Source organism: Carcharodon carcharias, chromosome 2 (assembly GCF_017639515.1).
Source record: "Carcharodon carcharias isolate sCarCar2 chromosome 2, sCarCar2.pri, whole genome shotgun sequence".
Lineage (NCBI taxonomy): Eukaryota > Metazoa > Chordata > Chondrichthyes > Lamniformes > Lamnidae > Carcharodon > Carcharodon carcharias.
Genome location: NC_054468.1, coordinates 63,771,043 through 63,784,335, shown reverse-complemented (window position 1 = coordinate 63,784,335; position 13,293 = coordinate 63,771,043). Strand labels below are relative to the sequence as shown.

The window sequence follows — 13,293 nt, the reverse complement described above, 5'->3', positions numbered from 1 at the left end:
TAAATATTGTGGCTACAAGAGCAGGTCAGAGGCTAGGAACCCTGCGGCAAGTAACTCACCTCCTGACTCCCTAAAGCCTGTCCACCATTCTCAAGACCTGAGTCAGGGGTGTGATGGAATACTCTCCACTTGCCTGGATGAGTGCAGTTCCAACAAAATTCAAGAAGCTTGACACCATCCAGGACAAAGCAGCCCACATAATTGTCACCCCATCCACAACCATTCACTCCTCCACCATTGACACACAGTGGCAGCAGTGTGCACCATCTACAAGATGCACTGCAGGAAATCACCAAGCCTCGTTAGGCAGCACCTACCCCACAACTGCTACCATCTAAAAGGACAAGGGCAGCAGACAGATGGGAACACCACCACCTGGAGGTTCCCCTCCAAGCCCCTCACCACCCTGAATTGAAAAATATATTGCTTGTTCAGTCACTGTTGCTGGGCCAAAATCCTGGAAGTCCCTTCCTAACAGCACAGTGAGTGTATCTACACCACATGGACTGCAGCGGTTCAAGAAGGCAGCTCATCACCACAACCACTGGCCTAGCCAATGACACTCACATCCTTGAATGAATTTTAAAAATCCTGACTGGCAGATTGAAAATCAACAAGATGATATACCCCAGGAGCTCTAGGACCCTGCCATCAGGCTCAAGTGAGGGTCACAGGCCTGCACTGCGGGAAACAGTCACTGTGTGATTTTCCCCAAATTAGCCAATTAATGTTCAGAGGACAGGTTCATGATCCAATTAAGGATGGCAGGTGAACTCTCAAAGCTGGAGGGACAATAGAAGCAGAATTTGGATGCCCTTATAGTTAAGAGTTGGCAAGGGTACCCCAAAATGGAGGTGCCCTCCCTCCAACTTTTTAAAATCTAAAATAAAAGGACCTTGCAGCCAGGCCACACCTGCAGAGGGAGGTGGGCGGAGTGCCTCCACAATTTACCCCTGGCAGTTGCCTGTGGCTGCTGCTGAGCCCAGGCAAGCAGGACGGTCCCCCGGGCCACTGTACTGTCCCCCACCGCCTGCAGCGAACTGCAAGCCAAATGGAAAATCACAGTCGGCCTTTGACAATTAGCCTTAAGTGGTCATTAACAGGTTCAATTGACTACCAGCTGCTTGTGGGCTGGTAGACCTTCCACCTTTGGGAAAATGGCCCTGGGTGGGATGGAGCCAGGAAGCTAACATGCAAGCCCAGTGGCACAAACTTTTACACCTGTCTGTCTTCATTCCTGCCTCTAACAGGCACCAGGAGTTCTGCCCAACATCTCTATCACAAAACCAAAATGTTTATTGTTCGCAAACCATTAAATAAAAAAAGCCGAAATGGTTTGAAAAATTTCAATAAATTTGGTACTGTTATTTAATAATATAGTCAAATCATGGTAAGCTGGTATGATTATCTGATACATTAGCAATTTCAGTACATAAGCAAATGCAGTGGGTTGAGAAACTCAGTTGTGACCCTGTTCTGATATCCATCAAATGAAGTGTGCACTCTCCTTGATCACTACCTTGATGGAATGTTACCTGCAATGAAAATATGCTCAAGCCTGCAATAATTGCCACAATTTTCATTCTTCTACTTAAATGCCAATAATACAAACACATCACTGTTGCATCTACAGGGTGATTTTTCCAAGATTTACATATAAAATATCATACGCTTCCTTCAAAAATTCAACATTTGACATTGATTTTTATCTATACAAGTTAACTTCCTGTATTGTTCATAGGCAAAATAGAAAGATGTCTCCTCTCAGCTATAATTGTCTCTGTGATAGTCTCCTTTTTTATTTTCAACTTCAGATGTGTGTCACTGTCAGCTGACAGATATAATGGTTCTAACTGCTAAAACTAAGAAGTAAACTTTTTCATCTCAAACCCTTAAGAAGTTATAGATTAACCACTGTATCTTGTCTTGACTCCTGAATTATTACTCTGCCTGCCTCCCTTTTTTAAAATACAGCAAAAGTTCATAAAATGGTACCTGCCAGGGGTAAATTGTCTTCCACATCTCAATTCAGTTCTGAATTTCTTTAATAGTGAAGTTTTCCTTTGTTGGAAGTATTTAAATAATATCTTTCTCTTTCAATGATTTAAAATTAAACAAAAAAATTCATTCTGAAACCCCCAACTCACCTTGCCAGGACATTTAAACATGGAAGTGATACATAAGAAGATATTAAATTGAAATTTATCCTAACTAGATAATTGAAATATTTCCCAGTGTCTGTGATCTCCCTGTGTTGGGCAGCAAATACATTCTTGACATAACCAGCCATAAGGCAGGTTTGTATTCTGCACTGGTTATTGATTTTCTGGTAGGCTTCTGAACCCTGGTGAAAGTATTATTTGAAAGAGGGACCAACATTTTTATGGATAGATATAATAATAGCTCCATTTGCCTTTTTGCTGCATTATTGTCATCTAATGACGTGTCATTGATCAGTGATCAACTGTTAGTGGATCAGTGTGAACCTGCCATTTTGTTAGTTAAACACATTGTAAGTATGCATTACAGTTATGATGTTTATCAAATTGTTTTGCTTTGGGACCGTGTCTCTAATTTAGGATAAAATGAAGGGGTCATGTGAGCTGTTCCAAAGTCTGCCTAATAGCAAGCTTGGGTGGTTTAATTGTTAGAGCGTAAAGGGGCCCAGGATTGTTTAACTGGGAAGAAGATGAATGTGTTTACACTCGGAGAGTATGGCTGCAGCCTGTGTGTTAACAATGGATAGACTCTGAGGCTCCAAAGTCCCAGAAAAGTGTTGAGGATGTCAGGTTGTATACAGATGTGCTTTAAGCTATCCATAGACTTCCAAGATAAAAGAGAGTTGGGATCTTGAACATAGCTAATTGGCACTTCTACCTGGATACAAGGCCCATGTGATTCACATTGCCATGGTGATGGACATTGAGATGTGATGGATACAAAGGAAGCCTTGTGATATTGAGTTACAGGCTTTCCTAAAATATCACTGAATATCATAGATAGGTTAGTCTGCCAGTGTCTGGAGGAGAGAGAGCAGCTTGAGGCCAAAGGTCTCTATCTAACCTCACAGGAATGAGGGTGGAAATCACGCTCAGATTGGAAAGATCAAATTCATGATGAGTTAAAATGAGGTTGAAAGATTCACCTAACTTGCACTTGAGAAGTTATCTCCCACGGGGAAAACCTCACTGTAAAAGATAGTTCTGAGATTGCAAGTTACTAGGCTGAGAAAGGAAAAGAACAGAAGTAAACTTTCGGGAACTAAGAGTCACTTTTGAATGGTTTCAGGGGAATTGAATGTCTACTTAAAGGAGGTATATCTGTGAAGTGTGTTTTTTTTTCAGTTGTGCTAAAAGTAATAATGGACATTTCTGTTCTGCGGTTTAAATTATAAATTGCTTACAAAAATAATCTTTAATCAATAGTGCTTTTAGTTTTGTGTTACAGTAAAAGTCTCAAAACATGAAATCTTGTCATATTATCTATTCAGCTATTATCTGGAAGTTCAATTTTTTTTTAAAAAGTTAGCCATCTCTACAGAGATCATAACAATAAATAGACTAAATAGGTGACATTTTCTTCTTATGAGGACTATCTCCATTTTCATTAAGTATGAGTCAAATCTAAGGAAACAACATGTGAAGTTCAACTTTTTAGGGTCTAAAATATGCAGCATTGAACCATCAATTTTACTTCCTGCCCAGTTTTCAATGGGCATTTTTGGCAAATTGGCAAGGTTTCCATATAATGGACAACTGATTCACTACTGTGCATTGTTTTGTATCCCTGACCCTGATGAAGTTGAATTTCAACCCTAGTGTCTCTGCACCATTTTTCTTTGCTACTTAAGGAGAAGACTTCTAGTTGCTGTGTGTTAACAACTATGAAGTTGGTGGAAATAGTTCTTCCAATTATTATTGCTGGTGAAGTGATAAATGTGTTCTTTTGAAACACATTTACTAGTTCAGCAGAAATCGCAAACATGGAAAATCTTTGAACTCTGAGGCTATTCAAGTAGCAGATAGAAGAATCTTGCCTCTTGGTTGTTAATTATTTTCTAAAATGCACAACACTCTTGTGTTACAGTCTTCAAAGTGGAATGAATCTGCAGATCTGTTTTGTTAATGACAGTGGAAGTGACAAGGACAGTGATGCAGATGATAGCAAGACTGAAACTAGCCTGGACACCCCTTTGTCTCCAATGGTAAGTGTAACTATTTACTGCATTAATCAATTCTACTAGAACCTAATATTACTGCTGCAGTTTTCATAATTGTGGAAATGGCCTCTGTTATTTCCTGACCTTCATTCTTACTGAAATGTTAATAATTTCCTTGGCTCAGAAGCATCTTTTTTCTTTTCAAAAATGACCTCCTCCTCCTCAAAAAGCCTCCTCATGACTGTCAACCACTCCATTTTTAACTTCTCCATCCTTTGCAGGATCCTTGGAATCATCATCACTTCCCAGCTCTGGGACACCTCTCCCACAACGTATTCTTTGTGTCCTTACAATCGACCTTGTGTCTTTCACACTAGACTGAGCCTGAACTTGTTGAAATCACTAAAAGTGTCCAGTGAGATAGAGGATTATGTAATCGCTTGTTCTTCTTAACCATGGTGATCACAATATTTGATCACTTCATTCTCCCCTATTGCCTCTCCTTTGTGGTCCAGCTCCACAAGTTGGTTTCTAGATGAATGCTGAAAACATGCAACTGTATCTTTCCTCTATTCCATGCTTGTGCTCACGTGGCCTGCTATTCCTTCGATTAAACCTTGGGAATGCTGAAACCATCGGTTTTGGTTGCTCTCTGTAACTTTGCTCTGCAGCCACCATTCCTGACTCCTCCATCCTTCCTCCCCCCATCACCCCCCTTTAGGCTCAACTCGGCTGAGTATCACCTTGATACACTGTTTGACCCAGAGCTAAGCTTTTAATTTTGTATCCTACTGTTCACCAATTTCTTGTACTTCCATTCCCCAACATTACCTCCCCCCATATCTACCATGTCCCTGTTGCTGACAAAACTCTTTCATCACCTGTTCTGCTTGACAATTGAGCGATAAGCAGTGCCCAATAGCTCTTCTCTATGACATCTCAACCTCCACTCTTCACACGCTCCCAACCCATCTAAAACTGAAACCCAGACTTGCCCTGCTCCACTATTAACCGTCCTTGCTGACATATATTGGTTCCCTGAGCCGAATGTTCAGATTCTGCCACATCTTCACCCTATTCTATCTCTGCAATCTCTTTCAGACTTTCTTAGCCTTCAATCCTCTGACTTTGGTTTGTTATACATCCACCTCTCCCTTCGCTTCAACAAAAGTTACAGAGCCTTCCACAGTCTCTAGAAGTCCTTCTCTAATATCCCCCACCTTATTAACCCTCTATCTGCCTTTTAAAGCTTTCTTATTCTACTTTCTGTAATCATGTCTTCTGTTAATTTCAAACTCTCTCTCAAAGGCATGTGTCTGTTTCTCTCACCTGTTTGAATGTTTTCTATGTGAAAGGTTTAAAGAAATGTGCACTATGAAATGTCAAAATAATTCACTATCATTTCTAATGGATTACTTTTCTCAGTTCTCTTTGTGTCCCTACTTTAAAGCCGTAACAAGTTTTGTAAACCCTGGATTCATGTAAAAATAATTTGCTTGTTGCAAGAGCAAATTGCCCATTTAACATTAATAATTAATCCAATTTTAATTGCATCAAATATTGAATAGATTGGTGTCGATGAATTCACATGCTCATATTGAAAGCAACAGAAACTGCAAAAAGCTAGAGAGTTCAATTGGTGAGAAGCATTTGAGAGGCTCATTGTCTGGAATTTTCAAGCAAAAGTAGGTTTAAAGTATGCAGATGAAAAGCAAGAGGGATAAGGACTATATGTTTAATAATTTTCACAAAATATATTTTTGAATGATTAACGGAACCCATATTTTATGATACTTGTGGCAGATTCTGTTCTCTGGGATACCTTTGATTGTTGCAATTGCTCTCCATTTAGAAATGCATCACAATAGTTGATCTCTCTCCCTAGAGCAAACAGAGCTCATCATACTCTGACAGAGACACCACTGAGGAAGAGTCTGAGTCACTTGATGATATGGATTTTCTTACAAGGCAGAAGAAATTGCAAGCTGAAGCCAAGATGGCTCTTGCTATGGCAAAACCAATGGCTAAAATGCAAGTTGAAGTAGAAAAACAGAACAGAAAGAAATCCCCAGTGGCTGATCTGGTGAGTATTTTCCCACGTACAGTACAAATACGATAATCCAGAAAATTTTTGATTTTAACAGTAACTGATCTTGTTTTATGCACAGATGAAAGCTGTTTGCAATACTAAGAATATTTCCTTCCCCAGTAATAACTGCACCTTTATCAATCATATAATTAATATTAGTTTGAAGCTTTTCTGTCTCTATCAAACAATTTTAAATACGCTGATATTATGACTGTTTGAAATAAATAACTGAATTGCTGCTTTCTCTTTGCTACCTCAATGTGGTAATCTAACAGTTCACTGACATTACACCATGTATTAATCACAGTAATATGTTTGGACATAAATCAGGTGCACATTGATGCAAGGAAATTACAGAAATTAGATCGTGTCTGATATTGTGACCAATGTTTTTAATTTATATATTTCTTTCTTTATGTATTAACATTTATTTCAGTTGGTTTCTAAGATTATAATCAAATGTTTACATATAAAGTCAAAGGCAGAAAGCAAAGTCAATTTGACACTGAATATGTGTGAATATCTAATTTACAATTCACTTCTTTAATATACTAGAGACTCTTCCCTGGTGTTGTTCTTAGTAACTCCAGATGAAACACTGCTTTAGGAGGAAAAGAGTATTAGATTCAGTGTTACATTTTGGGGTATTTTCTCCTGTCCTTGCTCTATATACTTTGACTCCCAGATCTGAGCCCCAGCTCACTAACTGCATTCATTTTCATCTAGGTAGGCTTTCAGTAACATGTCCAGGATGACTTACAGAAATTATCTCTTATTTACTTAAGCTACTGGAAATTACTCTTTGTCTCCAGACTAAATCTCTCCCAGTTTAAATTAAACAGTAAATGATTACAATATTGGATCCTGTTATAAATTAAATTAACATACAAATTTAAGTGACAAAAGCTGAATAAGCATGGTAACAATACATTTTTAGATATTTTTATTAACCCTTCATGGGATGCTGGCAAAAACAACATTTATTGCCCATCCCTAATTGCCCTTGAGAAGGTGGTGGTGAACGATCTTGAACCACTGCAATCTATGTGGTGTAGGTATCTCCACAATACTGTAAGGGAGGGGTTTCCAGAATTTTGACTCCGTGACAGTGAAGAAAAGGCAACATCATTCCAAGTTAGGATAGTGAGTGACTTGGAGGAAACTTGCAAGTGCTGGTGTTCCTTTGCATCTGTTGCCCTTGCCCTTCTAGGCAATAGAGGTCGGATGTTTGGAAGGTGCTGCCGAAGGAGCCTTGATGTGTTGTTGATGGAGCACACTGCTGCCACTGTGCCCAATGGTGGAAGGAATAAATGGTTAAGCTGGGGGAAGGTGTGCTGATTCAAGCGAGCTGCTTTGTTACCACCACCCCCCCTTCTCTTATGGGTTCACCCCCATGCCAAAGTGTCCCTTAAGTTTTTCACCAGGAGTTGGTCACCCTGATTTAAATAGATATCCTTTGATCTAGCTCCATGAATGGAAAACACCAGAATCTAAATGGTAAGCTCTTGTACAAAACCTTATACACATAACGGGCTGGATTTAATGGAGGCAATGGGAGTCTTGACTGGTGGGAGTCCCATGTCGCCTCTTTTAGGGAAGGCCTGCCAAATTAAGTGCCACTCAGGCATTTAACTGGGTAACAACGGGATTTGGACATGGAAGCCCCACCTGCTGAGAACTGCTGGCCAATTAGAGGTCAGCATCTCTACTGAATGGCAGCACCATTGGGGAGCAGGTGACTGCTGTAGATACTACAGCCACCTGTAGATTTTACAGGCCTAGGATCGATGCTGGACACCAGGCCACTGGTGAGTGATGGTGGGATGGGTGTCATGGGGAGGGGTGTGTGGTAGCAAGATGGGGAGTGGCACTAAGCAGGCCTGCTTGCAGATGCCTGGTCCCTTGATCAGGCATTGAGTGCCTTTGAATGAGGGACCCCTCCTGGGAGCCCACAAGCAACCTTGCATGGGTTTGTTTGTTGTGCTCCCCACACGGTGAACCCCCCTGCCTGCTGCTAGGTTAATACCGGCAGTGGCATTTTGAGGCCCTTAAGTGGGCATCAATTGGTGACAGAGTAGGAAGGCCTTCCCACCACAAACTTAATCAGAGTGGAGGTGGGAAGGCAGCAGTGTCACCACACTCCCACCTTATTAAATGCCCCTGCAACCAAACTTGCCATGAGGAGGCTATTAAATTCTACCCAATATTTCTTTCATTTCTTGCCAGCGATGTGCTATTCTGAATGATGTACCTTCAGGCTTCCAATATTCCCCAAAATATTTGTTAGAACTTGGCTTTGTATAACATTTCATCATATTCAAAAATAACTGGTGGAAAGAACTAGTGCTTGTTTACATAAGTGAACAAATCAGATAGTCTGTTTGTTTAAACGGAGCTTGGCTCCTTCATTAAGCATTGCAGATAACCAACGTAACTTAAAATATTTGCATCAGGTTAAGCTTGGAGGAAAGTTCTGGCTGTAGCTTGATTTTTTAATTCTTTTGAGTACTAGCTCAAGCATTTGCTACAATCTTCAGCCAGAAGCGCAGAGTGTATGATCCATCTCGGGCCCCTTCCGGAGATCCCCAGCATCACAGATGCCAGTCTTCAGCCAATCTGATTCTTCCCACGTGATATCAAGAAATGTCTAAAGGCACTGGCTACTACAAAGACTATGAGCCCTGACAACATTCGGCAATAGTACTGGAGACTTGTGCTCCAGAACTTGCCGTGCCCCTAGCCAAGCTGTTCCAGTTCAGCTACAACACTGGAATCTACTCGGCTATACAGAAAATTGCCCAAGTATGTTCTGTACACAAAAACCAGGACAAATCCAACCCAGCCAGTTACCGTCCCACCAGTCTACTCTCGATCATCAGTAAAGTAATGGAAGGGGTCATCAACAGTGCTATCAAGTGGCACTTGCTTAGCAATAACCTCCTCACCTACGCCCAGTATGGGCTCCGCCAGGGCCACTCAGCTTCTGGCCTCATTACAGCCTTGGTTCAAGCATGGACAAAATAGCTGAACTCTGGAGGTGAGGTGAGAGTGACTGCCCTTGATATCAAGGCAACATTTGACTGAGTGTGGCATCAAGGAGCCCTAGCAAAACTGGAGTCAGTGGGAATCGGGGAAAACTGTCCGCTGGTTGGAGTCATACCGATCACAAAGGAAGATGATTGTGGTTATTGGAGATCAGTCATCTCAGCTCTAAGACATCACTGCAGGAGTTCCTCAGGGTAGTGCCCTCGGCCCAACCTTCTTCAGCCACTTCATAAATGACCTTCCTTCCATCACGAGGTCAGAAGTGGGGATGTTAGCTGATGATTGCACAATATTCAGCACCATTTGCGATTCCTCAAATGCTGAAGTAGTCCATGTCTAAATGCAGCAAGACCTGGACTATATCCAGGCTTGGACTGACAAGTGGCAAGTAACACTCGTGCCGTACAAGTACCAGGCAATGATCATGTCCAACAAGAGAGAATCTGACCATTGCCCCTTAATGTTCAATGGCATTACCATCACTGAATCCCCCACTATCAACTGTCAACTACCAATGGGTTACCATTGACCAGCAACTCAACTGGACTAGCCATATAAATACTGTGGCTACAAGAGCAGGTCCAGAGGCTAGGAATCCTGTGATGAGTAACTCACCTCCTGACTCCCCAAAGCTTGTCCACCAATTACAAGGCACAAGTCAGGAATGTGATGGAGTACTCCCCACTTGCCTGGATGAGTGCAGCTCACGCAACACTCAAGAAGCTTGACACTGTCCAGGACAAAGCAGCCCACTTGATTGGCACCACATCCACGAACATTCACTCCCTCCACCACCGACTCACAGTAGCAGCAGTGTGTACCATCTACAAGATGCACTGCAGGAATTCACCAAGGCTCTTTCAACAGCACCTTCCAAACCCACAACCACTACTATCTAGAAGGGCAGTAGTTATTTGGGAACTCCACCACCTGGAAGTTCCCCTCCAAGTCACTCTCCATCCTGACTTGGAAATATATCGCCATTCCTTCACATTTGCTGGGTCAAAATCCTGGAACTCCCTAACAGCACCTGCACCACATAGACTGCAGAGGTTCAAGAAGGCAGCTCACCACTTCTGAAGGGCAAGTAGGAATGGGCAATAAATGCTGGTCCAGCCAGTGAAGCCCATAACCTGTGAATGAATAATAAAAAAAAATAAATGTCTACAAAGTTAAAACCTCACCTAGTGCAGTATTGTATAGATAAAGTAGCATTCTTTCCCTTTAGGGCCATTAACTCTAACTGACTTTCAGTTGAAAGAAAAACTGCATGGTGTTTACAATGAGCTGCTGATCCACTGCCGCTCAGCAGTGAGAGTTAGATTTAGCATTAGTGTTGAATAATATCTTGGTGGCTCAAAAAATTATGAAGGAACTTTGTTTCTTCAAATTCTTGGTACTAAGTAAAGTTGAAAACTGTTCCTGCTTCATGTCTTCCTATTTATATTTATTTAGCTTGTTAAGTGAGGTTATAAATTTAACTTCAGTCAAATTGATGTGACTTTCTTTCATTGGATACTGGAATTGTTCAAATAATTTGGCTATGGGGAAGTTAAAAATTGGAATGTATTATTATCTTAATTCACTAAAAGGTAGTACTCAAAACCAAAAACAATTTGATAGAAATCCAAAATTTGAAAAATATATTTATCGTGACCTGTGCAGTTGCCTGCAGTTTCTTCTGACTGGCAACTGAATAATCTTATCAATCAACACTTTACAACACTTTTTGTGAATATTACTTATCTTTGATGATTATGCCTAACTGATTTACAGAATGAGTTACAGATTGTTCCAATGTTTTCAATGGTTAAATACTAAGCACTTCACTATTAGAGATATATATTCAATTTCTCAGAATAAAAGATGCTGTTTATACAGCTTTACACAAATGTTGCATTTATATTCTATTATGTAGTATATCTGATTTAATTTCAATCTGCAGTAAAGTTTCTGTTATCCAGCACTTACCAACCAGAATTCTGGGGCCAGGTCTTTGGGTCATTTTTTTTGACTGGAGACGTCAAACTCACTGTTAGTTGCTATCAGCAGCCTGTCCTCGCTCTGGTCTCAGACTTCCATTGCTCTGCAGCACCATCTTCCCTCGGTGCCGTTCACTCAATTCACGCACTCCTGCACCTTTCGAGTTCAAAACCCATATGATCAACCTGGAGCTTTCTGACTGATAAAAATGTGGAACTCACATTGCATCTTAGCTAGCCAGAATATTTGATTAACTGGCACCTCCCATTCCCAGAGCATGCTGAATAACAGAGATTTTCCCATACTATTTCCTAATAATCCCAAAATAATGCTTGATATGCCAGAATATCCGAATTAGGAACAAGAGTAGGCCACTCGGCCCCTCAAGCCTGCTTTGCCTGGCTGATCTGATTGTAACTTCAACTCGACATTCCCATCTACCTCCCGAAACCCTTCACCCTCTTGCTAATCAAGAATCTTCCTTCTCAAGAAGTACAGTAATTCACATGTCATACCAGTAAACAAGCTGGCTAGTTGTTCATAATAACAGGAGCGTTTTCCATTTTTCTAGAAATGGACTAAGCTGCTGCTATTGAAAATGCAATGTACTTTTGCTAAATTAACCATGATGACAAAATGCTGATGCTGACCTTTCAGCCTATCTAAGGTGTCACTGAAGCAGACAGACATGATACTTCATTAAATTGGCTTGCTCAGATTATTCAACCTCAGAGGAACTTAAAAGCATGAAAAATTTGGCATGACTTCAAAAGAAAAAAATCCTGATTTAAGTATTCAGTGATCAGCAGCTTTTGTAGCTTGCTGTGTAGGTACAAATGTCCATATTTAGATATTCTTTCTGGAAATGTATCTTAAGAAACACTAACCTGATGATTTTGGGAAGTCACATTCCAATTCCTGGGGGTAGTTTGTGGGGGGGTGGTCAGGGAGGGTCAGTACTATAGTTACCCAGTACTTGGAAGTGGTTTTAATCCTTCTAACTTTTCCAGGGTAATTATCTGCTAAAGTCTCTGATTTAAATTGGAGATTTGGAGAGTTCCACATGCAGGGTAATTGCCCATTGGAATTCTAAACTTCCTGGGCAATTCCTGTGTAGTCCTTGGATGGGAACTTGCAGGGTGTCCCCAGTGCATCTTCTGGGTTACCCCCGGTTTCCGACCTCCCGGGGGTTGGAAGTTCTAGGCCAATATTTTGTCATATTTGACTTGAAATGTTAACTGTTTCTCCATCCACAGATGTTTCCAGACCTGCTGAGTTTTTCCAGCACTTGCTGTTTTTATTTCAGATTTCCAGCACCTGCTGTATTTTGCTTTTATAGTTTTGCATTTGTAACAAGATGGATGAATTGATGACACAAATAGAAATCATGAGCATGATAAGGTAACCATTACAGAGACATGGTTGCAAGATGACCAAGGCTGGGAACTGAATATTCAAGGGTGTTTCACATTTTGAAAGGATAGGAAAAAACAAAAAGGAGGTAGGGTAGCTCTGTTTATAAAGAATGAGGCTAGTACAGTAGTGGCAAATGATTTTGGCTCAGAAGTTCATGAGGTAAAATCAGTTTGGGTGGAGATAAGTAACAAGGGAAAGCAATCACTGGTCGGAATAATTTATAGGCCCCCTAACAGTAGCTACACTGAAGGACTGAGCATAAATCAAGAAATAATGGGGGCTCGTAAGAATGGTACTCCAATAATCATGGGTGATTTTAACCTTTATATAGATTGAACAATCAAATTGGCAAAGGTTGCTTTGAGGACAAGTTCGTTGAGTGTAGTTGAGACAGTTTTGTTTTGAACAAAACATTCTGGAGCCAACCAGGGAACAGGATATTTTAGAACTGGTAATGTGTAATGAGACAGGATTAATTAATGATCTCATAGTAAAGGATCCTCTAGGGAAGAGTGTTCATAACTTGATAGAATTTCTTATTCAGTTTGAGGTTGAGAAACTTGCTTCTTAAACTTAAATAAAGAACATGAAGGCAAAGTTG

The 13,293-nt window shown here is 40.8% G+C and overlaps 1 protein-coding gene across 8 annotated transcripts in view; it reads left to right on the top strand.

Annotated features, from left to right (window-relative positions):
- Positions 1–13,293, top strand: part of schip1 (schwannomin interacting protein 1) — an 871,502-nt gene that overhangs the window by 816,262 nt on the left and 41,947 nt on the right. For all 8 annotated transcript variants that reach the window (XM_041176152.1, XM_041176183.1, XM_041176168.1 and 5 more), the window contains 2 exons: positions 4,087–4,204; positions 6,045–6,242. In XM_041176152.1, the coding sequence (XP_041032086.1) occupies positions 4,087–4,204; positions 6,045–6,242 (316 nt within the window). The remainder of the gene's footprint in view (positions 1–4,086; positions 4,205–6,044; positions 6,243–13,293) is intronic.